General features: G+C 42.6%; 1 protein-coding gene across 2 annotated transcripts; it reads right to left on the reverse strand.

The window, feature by feature from the left end:
• Nucleotides 1-4,751: 4,751 nt before the first annotated feature.
• Nucleotides 4,752-9,736, reverse strand: taf3 (TAF3 RNA polymerase II, TATA box binding protein (TBP)-associated facto). 2 transcript variants are annotated; one of them, XM_067235325.1, is made up of 7 exons: nt 9,412-9,736; nt 8,558-8,800; nt 6,610-8,441; nt 6,438-6,520; nt 6,073-6,331; nt 5,856-5,962; nt 4,752-5,639 (listed from the first exon to the last, which is right to left on the reverse strand). In XM_067235325.1, the coding sequence occupies exons 1-7, from the start codon at nt 9,575-9,577 to the stop codon at nt 5,525-5,527; spliced, it is 2,805 nt and encodes a 934-aa protein (XP_067091426.1). In that variant the 5' UTR covers nt 9,578-9,736; the 3' UTR covers nt 4,752-5,524. The 2 variants fall into 2 exon arrangements, with proteins under 2 accessions (XP_067091426.1, XP_067091425.1); XM_067235324.1 differs by having other exon boundaries at nt 6,058-6,331.
• Between the last annotated feature and the right edge of the window lie 149 nt (nt 9,737-9,885).

The following is a 9,885-nucleotide window of genomic DNA, read 5'->3' on the forward strand; positions in this document are numbered from 1 at the left end:
CTTGAGCATGCCTAATGCTGAAGAAGAACATGAAACGTAAGGAAAACTCCACTGCAGTAACTATCTTATTTGAGTTTGACTCAGTAGTTCAATATGGGTAGGCTACTGGCTAATGCAAATTTTGTACTGGATATACAAATGTATACCTGTTCCTGCCTCTTTAGAAGATCTTTCTTATCTTCTGTTGCTTTGGACGGGGGTAGAGAAAGGGCCTGGTAGGATGTGTTTCCCATTACAGTCCAGTATCAGACAGTGGTCGGTCTCTCTTCAGAGGAAAAACCCTGCAATACTGACTGACAGGCTCACATCTCCCTTAATTTATAGTCAATACAAGGATTTAAGTCCCTGTGGAACTGTATGAAAATATTATTTTTATTCCATTTAAAATAATTTCCATGGAATACTATTCATAGGTTTTGGTCTTTACATAAAGATGGTCCTAGGACCAGAATATTTATTTCAATATATTGACATATTGTCCTAGCTGGCTTAGAAAGGCAAGAGTTTATTTGAACATGCAAGTGTTCTACGGATCACAGAATATAGTTTTTTATTTTCCACTAAGTAAAAACATACATATCACAAATGTAATTAATGCAACAGCATGAAAATGCATCAACTGGAAACAATGCACAAAATAAGAACATCCACCACAGACAAAGAGGCATTAAAAACACTATTTGCCTCACAAAAGCCAGCCCATTTGTGACTGACCCAACGTACCTCATAGGTAGGTCCTCATTCCTGCTAGAGACCCCGGCCGCAGAGGGGGGACAGCGCATGCTGTTGACGTACAAGCTCTGCACCAGGGCCAGCTCAGAGGAGTGTTCCAACATCGGTGTTCCGGAAAAATCCACCTTGTAGAATGGCCACTTTCTTCTCTTTCCCTCTCCTCTATCAGTGTATTTCTCTCCCTTTCTTTCTCTCTGTCTCTGTCTCCCGCCCCCTCTTTCTCCACGGTTTAGTGCAGCAGAGCGGCGCCCACCCCCTTCGCTGACTGGCGTGGCTGAAATAATCCTATCTGACAGCTCATCGTGCGCTAATGCATTGTGCCGCCTGCGGCAGCCTAGTTTTCAGGCTGAAAAGCTGCAGCCACAGTAGCCCTCTTCGACTAATTGACACCCGTATTAGTAAGAGTCCAGGAAATTGGACATGGGTGATTTATTTCTACTGTCAGACTGGGGCAAATTAGGGGAAACATTGACACAGTTGCCAGTGGATCTCTTCAGATCTGTTCTTAATGGCACAACCCATGTTCATGTTTTGCATGCATGCTTTAGTGACCATACAAAATACAGGCTTAACACAGGTGTTCTTGGAATAGAGCTCTTCAGGTGAGGATCAGCCGTAGGAAACGTACTGGTCTGCACTGCTTACGTACCACACAGGATTTGGGGGGGGGGGGGGAGCACTGTCTCCTCTTGGCTTAGAAACATTTACCTTAATAATGCTGGATTAGTTAGTAAATGGTGGCCTTATGCTGTTTGCTGCTTGAAAGTGTTGAAGGGCTGGTATACCATACATCACATCCTGTGTGATTCTCCTAAACAGGGGGATGTGCATGTCACATTCTCCACATTCCTTGAAATGACTGATAATAAACTAGTGAATGAGAAAGAAACAGCCTCAAATTACCTCCTACCCCTACTACACCTTAGCAGTGAGGGGCAAAGATAGCACAACCTTTTAACCTCCAAACTACACTTTCTGGTAAGCATTGACACCTTTTAATAAAGCAGAGATTACATTACTCTCCTCTTTTTGGCATTTTGTTTTTCCATCTAAATGGTAGTTGTACTGTAGTTGAGACAGACTTGAAGAGTACCTGTAAAACATAAAATAGGCTATTAATCTGACAACAAGCATTTCTAGATCTCTATTAGTTTGACAAATATTCTCAAAATTCGTATCAATTTAAGCATACATATAGGCATGTAGATGCAATCAATCTAAACAAGATTAACTAGATTGAGATGTCCTACATACAATAGCTTGCAAGATACCCTTGGGCCATTGTACCCCACCAACTGCCAATTGCATCCAAAACATACTTATATGGGAGAGACCAAACATAACATCCCATCAGCAACTACTCTTGAGCCAGCTTTTGCATAGCAACAGCTCATTTGTATACTTGAGGTGTGTAATTTTACAGGCAGTCACAACATTCTCTTAAATCTCTCCTATTATTTCAGGCATGATACCTTGGTAAAACAATATTATACTTTCACTAATCTCATTTCAGTAATAGCTGAAACATCCTTCCCCTCAAAAACCATGAGAAATTATTCCTAGGCCTCAATCTCATAGGTTCCCCCCTAAGAGCAACTTGACATTAAGAAGGAAGCCATTGGAAACAGGGTAATGAGAGTGTGCAGATGTCATAAGGGATGAGACTAACACAAAGGGGATTCTCTTCCTGTGATATGAGCACAAATCCCCCTGGTTTCAGCTATGCTCCCCTTTCCGCTGACATGAATTTTTTAAAGCTGATGTTGAAATCCTACTCTTAAACTGTAGCTGAGTCTCTCAGTCTGTATGATTGTCAGTGTTTAGGGTGTTGTGCAGAGTGGATTGAGACAAAAGTTGATCTTAGCGCTGTGACTAATTGCTTCCCATGTCCATTATCAGTCTTACTTTAAATATAAATCCATAAAACTATGTTAAGAGATGCTTTATTTGTACGGTTTATCTGAAAACCAGTTTCAGACTCTCAAATGCACGTTGCACCCCTGAGTAAGAGTAACAGTGACTTAATGTGTTCACTACACGGCAGGTGGCCTCGATGCAAGAACTGAACACAATTGCTCACTTCCTTCTTCTTGTGGCTTGTTTTGAAACTGCTATCAATATTCGCTTTGTACAAACAACTATGTACAAAAATGAAATAATAGGACATTAGGAAACATAGTTCTGTATTTCATGACGATTAATCATGACTCTTATTCTATAACAGTAAACTCTGTGCAGTGCAATGTAAAGATTCAAATAAGATTAGTTAGGAACACTCAGGAACATATATAGTTAGGCCACAAAAGACAAAAAGCAGTTTGAGATGGATGTGTTTGGACAGTATCTTTATAGTCCGTGAAACATCTATAGTCCATAAGATCAGTCCAAGGTCTGCTATAGGGAGCTTTGATCAATCTAAATTAGCCAAAAGTGAAGAAAAAGATGAAACTGTACAAGACTTTACACCTACATGAAAGGGTACAAAAGTTAGAAAATTAATGCCCATGAGCAGCTTGACTAAGTTTTACAAAGGAATAGACATTCAATGTAATTAGGGAGAGTTGTGTAGCAACTCGCATATTGTGAGGATGATTTATCTTTTAAAAGCTTTGCATTTTATTAACTAGTGAAGCTTTTGAGTTTATTTCCACTTTCCACAAATATATACCCTCACTGTGAAGTCATTCTGACTGATGTTTGAGTATATGGTATCGACGATAAAACTACCAGAGAAATGTCTGTTTATGTCTGACACCATGTGTTTTTTTGTTTTTCTTGCAAGAGGACTTGCTTCACTTCCTCTTTCAAAGGCCTGTCACCTTTCACATCCTCTTTGATTTCACTTAGATCTGAGGATTTCTGGTATGTCTCTTCTCTATCTAGGCCATTGATACCATACTGCTGTTATCTAGTCATCTCTTTGCTTGACTATATACTCTATTCTAGCACCCATCTACTTTCCACTCACATATCCTCTTACATGCCTAGTACATGTTACAGAATAATTAATTATCCCTGTTTTGTTTGCCGATAATTCCACTGTCAAGATGGCAGAATCCAAGATCAAGAGCCCAGATGTACTCGTCTTAAGTAAACCAAGATCTAAAAAGGCCAATGTTATATGTAACCAGCTGTGACAACAGGGACTTTTGTAGTCATTTTCGCCTATAAACATTTATACCAGTTGATTTGTTGCTCTTTACTACAGACACGTTTCCCTTTGTGGATGAGTCTTCTACTAGCAAAAGGATTACAGATTTGGAAAAGATCACCAAGCAGCAATATCTTCTGTTCCCACTCTTAAAAGGCAAGCATCCTGGTTCCTGTCATTTGGTCAGTGATCACTGAAAATGTGAACTGTTTCATTTTCATTGAGTACCATCATACTGTGATATTTTAGCTTTACTATCATCAATCATTTTGCCAATTCATCCTGTTTTGAGTTACAAGAGGATAACCACCAAAAATACACAGGGCCTGTGTATTTTGTCATAATACTGTTTGTCCCAGTTCTAATATCCATCATTTGATAACACTGCACCAAGTTAAATACACTTCATATTTCCCCAAAAGTCCAAACATATTAAGACAGGTTCTCACATGATTTGGCATTTAAAAGCGTTTCTAGGCTGCAATAAGAATGACACCATGTGGTCACTGAGAGAAATGTAAAAAACTGAGGAGGCAAATGCTGTTCATAGCACAATAGAAAATGCACAACTCCACTTGGCTCCAACCACTCAAGCATTTGTTTTGAGACAAATAAATACTACCCCCTTTAAAAGCCGGAACAAATTCAAGAGCCTGTTAAAATATTTCCACTGTATTTTCATTAATTAAATGCATCAAAACAATGAATGAAAAAGATCTTAGGGGTGAAAATTGCACACAGAACATTCCATGTAAAAATAATGCATGAAGAGAGAAGTGCAGTACTGCTCCGATGATAACTAAATGATACAAGGATATTTGTACAGAGAATACATTTTTGGATGGCAATGAGATTTATGTTTGAGAACATACAAAGACTGTTAGGCTTTAATATTGAAATATCTGCAAAAATAAGACAGGTTACAACACGCACAGCTATAGTAGAACTCCAGGACAATCCATGTGAAGAAAAATAAAAATACAAACTTTCATTTAAAAAAATATACAGAAATTACAGAAAATCATTCAAGTTAAAACCAATATCTGGAAATGGATTTAACAAGTCAGAATCCTAAGAACAAAATGCACTTGGCTTGGAAGTTGGTATTTACACATTTATACACACAAAAGCAGTCATCTTTATATACATGACATTTATGCTACTGCAGAAAATGGTAAGATTTAAAGAGGCATCTGTCATACAGTATGATTTTTAACTTCCTTTTGTGGCAATTCGAACAGAACAGGGACACTATGACAATGTGTGTAGACTTCTCTCTAAATGCTTTGTGACAACACTGACCTCAGTCTTTTTGTAATCATGAAGAAAAGGCATAATTTGTAGTAAATTAACCACCTAAACATTCCTGATGGCTGGACATCCATGTCAACAAAAGGCCCTAATGTACAGATGGGAAGTGGTAATTATGGAGCCTACAGGAAAAGAAGGAAGGTGGATATGTGCTGGTTTGATTCTTTTTTCTTTTTTTTACAGGGTCAAAAATTTGCATGAGTTCATTTAATTCACTGAAATCATCAGTGAATGTCAAACATGAGTTTTCTTTTACAGCGGTGCCAGGAGTGTTCCAAGGATGGGTTGAAGCAGTCCAAAAAAGATCAAAAACTTGCTTTTTGCATAGTCTCAATGCACTTTGTGTTTCCTTTTCTTGTGTTTTTTGTCCTTCTTCTTACCAGCACATTTAACACAGAACCACTGTTGGTCCTCTGGGGGAGCAGTGAGAATCCCAACACATGGCCTGAGGAGAAGAAGAATAAGAATAAGAGGGGAGTAACGCATACATGCTAAAGAGTGAAGACCATATTGATCAGAGTGGCTCTTTCAAGGTTGTCACAGTACATTCATCATTGTGGCACAACAATGTTGCTGTGGTCACTGTACTATTGTTACTGAATACTATAAATCAAGTACTCTACTGTACGTTGAGCCAGTAGAGGAAAGAAATGTAACTTACCAGTGGTACCAGTCATCACAGTCATCACATCCTATCATGGGACTCCCATCATCAGGCTTGTTGCATCCAGGGCAGATCCAGATCTGGTTGCCCCACTCGTCACGGATCTGAGGTAAATACCACAGACGGGGCACTATTAGCAGCAGACTTGCATAAGGGCTGACAGAAGATAGTTGTGAGGGATAGAGGGAGAGAGGCTCACCACATATGTACTGACAGTCTCAGTCACCACGCTCCGTACAGGTGTTTTGAGGGATCCTCCAGCAGAGAGTATAGACGCGGGCGACAGCATTGGCAGAGGAGCAGCGGCAGGGGCGAGTGGCGACGCAGGCGGGACCAACAAAGGTACAACTGGGGTGAGTATCGGAGGAGGCGGAGGTGTCCTGGGGCGATTTCCTGGTCCAGATTTGGCGATGGGGGTCTTTGGAGCCAGAGTTTTGGGAGGTTCTGAATTTGGGACCACTTTGCTGATAACACTAGTGATATATAAGAAGAGCAGGGACAAAAACATGACATTAGAATCTAATTATGTACCTGTGTAAAATACAAAACCTCCAAACTATGCATATCAACAAAACTTACATCTTGTCTTGGCCGGCTCCCACCCTTAGAGTCAGCCTGGGGATAACTGGAGATGGAACAGCTGGAGAGGTCTCCACCTTCACCTTGGGAAGAGCAACATATTTTAGTTCAGACACTTCAGAAAGTTCTGTGCATCAGTGGTCACAAATCCAGATTTGAAAGGAAAGAGTACCTTTTCAAGACGGATCCTCTCCTTTTCCTTCTCTTTCTCCTTCTCTCGCTTCTCCTTCTCCCGCTCTTTCTCTTTACGTTTCTCCTCTTTCTCCCGCTCCTTCTCCTTTGCCTTCTCCCTCTCCTTTTCCTTCTCCTTGTCTTTCTTCTTCTTTTTCTCCTTCTTGTCTTTCTTCTTATCCTTCTCTTTGCTCTTCACATCCTTATCCTGGAGGATGGGGGGAAGAGGGGGCAACATGGAGGGAATGCGCAAGCAGGTGGAGGGGCTGAAGAGGGCTGGGATGTCACCAAGACCAAAGGGGTTAAGGGTGGAAAGTTTCCTTTCGTCCCTCCCTCTGTCTTTGCCCTTGTCTCTCTTGTCCCTCTTGCTCTTTTCTTTGTCCCTCCGCTTATCTTTGTGTTTGTCCTTCTCCTTCCTGGACCCCTCTCCTACATCTCTAGACTTTATCTTAATTGAGCCCTCAGGCCCACCCAAATCCCTCTGACGGAAGTGATCTCTGATGTCATCATCCTTAACGCCAAAGTCTTTCCAGGGCATCTTGCCCTCCTTGGAAAAATCTTTGCTCTTGTCCTTATTCTTGTCCTTACTTTTCTCCTTCATCTTGCCCCTGTCTCTGTCTTTGTCCTTGTCTTTCGGCTTGTCTTTCTCCTTTTTCTTCAGTTTTGTCTTAAGCTCCTTCTTCAGTTTCTTCTTGATATCTGCCGAGGACACCATCTTGTTCTTCTCCTCAAAGACTTTGAGTAGCGGTTCGGGAGTTGGTGGTGAGGCTGAGGCCGAGGACATGTAATCTTGGTTTTGGGGAGTGCCCGAGGGACCCCCCTGGTTAACCTTGCGTATAACTTCGTTGATAGAGTCATCCATTGTCCAGTTTCCTGGGCCTGCATTGAGGGGGAGTGGTGTTGATGTGTCTTTCCCAAAGCTGTTTGGCCCTAACATAAGCTTGGGGGTGGACGGCTCCATGATGGTGAGCCTCCTGGGACTGGAGAAACCGTCGCTTTCAGACTCCGAGCCCGAGGAGAAAGCAAATGGGTCAGGCTCCCTCTCGGCACACGCTCTCGCAATCACGGCATCTATGGAGTCGTCAATATCCGCTGTTTCAGGTTCAAGTTTCCTGAAGTGGGCCTCTGCCAGCTCTCTCTCCTCTAGGCTCTGACGCATATGGATGTTCTCCTTGCCCATTCGCTCGCTCAACGCAGAGAGAGGCAACCTCTGGAGAGCGTCGGTCTTCCCCTGCAGATGAGATGCTTTGGTAGAGCCCATTTTAGGACTCTTAGGGCTCTTCGGACTCTTGGTGCGGCCCGGAGATTTCTTTCTCTCCTTTTGCGAAGATTTTGGAGAGCGGATGGGGCTGCCACCCACAGCTCCAGCGTTGAAACCCTTGGGGGACTTAGTTCGTGGTCTTCCCGGGGACGAGACCTTGGGCTTGCGGCCTGGCGTACCATGGGACTTGTGGTCTGGGTTTCTGGGCATCACCGGCTGGGCTCGGAAGGACACTGGAGTTCCAGAGGGTGGTTCAGGGGATAGAGAAAGTGAGCTCAGACCATCGTGAGATGCCAACATACCAGGCGGAACACGCTGGGGATTTAGGGAAGTGAGGGGCTCCCTGGGCTCTATCCCCCATTCTGGGCTGAAGCCTGGATGCATACGTGGCCTCTTGGAGGTCGGCATCATGCCCATGGCTGCGTCAGGGCTATCTAGGTGTCTCTTCACAGGGTAATTCTCATCATTGACTGCTTCATCATCCTCCAAATCCTCATCGTCATCATCCAATGGAACCTGCATAGCTTCAGCTGAGGTTCCCATGTCAGCAAGGACCTCTTCCTCCTCCTCTTCTACAGATACCGAGTGGGAAAGGAAAATCGAAGAGAGTATATACAAGAGAAAATTATTTTTTTTCACTTAAGAACAAACGCACACAAGTTTAAAAAGAAGCCGTGAGGACCAATACCTTCTTGTAAGGAGACGAGGGGCGGCATGTAATCTGGAATGTAGTCCTTCCTATCCTCTGCATCACGGGCCCCAGACTGAGGAAACTGCAGCACATTGTTTTTGCTGACAGGGAAGAGTGGAGTCTGCTGGGCAAAGCCCACTGGTTCCAGGTTGTGGACATAGTCCTCGAGCTCACTCAAGCTCACCCCCAGAAGCCTGAAGGCCTGGCCAACATCATCCAACACAGGATCTGTTCGTCCATCTGACAAAAGGCATCAGTGTGTGAGACATAACATGTTGAACTGCCTTTAAACATAAGGCTGCATGTCAAATTCCTCTGTATTGATATATTATATTTTACTTAATTAGTGATATGCCAACATGATTTCATGCACTGTAATAGCATCACTGAGAACTATATATATTAACAATAACACCTAGAAATGTGCCATCCATCTGTTTGTAAACAACCTAGCAATGTGTTTCCAGCGTATCCACATGGTGGGCTGTACTGTTGTCTATCTGTCAGAGACCAGTTTCACGTTTACGTTTGTTACAATAGTTAGTTTAAAATGTTTAAAAACGTGGACAATTTGTTCAATAGCTAGAAATGTACTCGATTTGTATACCACAGTTTCAGATCTCACATCCTAGACAATGTTTACACAGACGGCTGTACTGCGGCTACTATCTTTAGCTAGCTTGCTATGTACTTACTACTGTACGTTCAAGTGATGACATCCAAAACTAGCTAGCATGCTAGCTAGGCCTCACGTGAGCTGGGGTAGCGTTTGAGATCAATGAAAACAACGTGATCCAATCTTTTACATTGCTACCAAATCATAGTAAGCAGGATGAAAATAATGCACTCACAAAGTTCTGAGTATCGATGACAGCCTCTTGCTAATTGCTGAATATATCGATGCAGAACATCAGATAGCAGGTCACAAGCAGTGAGTTGAACCGCATCCCAGCCAAGCGCTTGGCAGATCTGCGCCACCGAAACACGGAGCAGCGAGCGGGCATAGCTCTCGCACATCTCGCTGGCTCAAATTAGTCGTATTCTGATCAATTTCTACACAAAAACATGATCCTGGTCTTCATGATGCATGGAAACCTACAGGGTTGCCAATAAAAAGCTATATTAGTTGGAATTTTGACATCTACTCTACTAAATATGTTGACGCTTTTGCCTGAGTCGCCATCTTGTTCCCTTCGACAAACCCATTCCCCAAAACGTCGATTGCGCACGCGCATAACTGTGACCGACTCGTAAAAAAACAGATTAGTTCACAAGAATCATTACGCGTTATGCGCAACGCAACAGGTTAATTCTATATTGGCCTA

The sequence above is a fragment of the Osmerus mordax genome, chromosome 4, assembly GCF_038355195.1.
Source record: "Osmerus mordax isolate fOsmMor3 chromosome 4, fOsmMor3.pri, whole genome shotgun sequence".
In the NCBI taxonomy this organism is placed as follows: domain Eukaryota; kingdom Metazoa; phylum Chordata; class Actinopteri; order Osmeriformes; family Osmeridae; genus Osmerus; species Osmerus mordax.

What these genes read in the sequence shown, in the direction of transcription:
- taf3 (XM_067235324.1), bottom strand. Translation starts at nt 9,577, where the DNA reads ATGTGCGAGAGCTATGCCCGCTCGCTGCTCCGTGTTTCGGTGGCGCAG. An exon ending in AGAGGATCCGTCTTGAAAAG is followed by an intron (nt 6,521 to 6,609) that starts GTACTCTTTCCT and finishes GCTCTTCCCAAG; the next exon opens with GTGAAGGTGGAGACCTCTCC. An exon ending in AGACTGTCAGTACATATGTG is followed by an intron (nt 5,963 to 6,057) that starts GTGAGCCTCTCT and finishes TATTTACCTCAG; the next exon opens with ATCCGTGACGAGTGGGGCAA.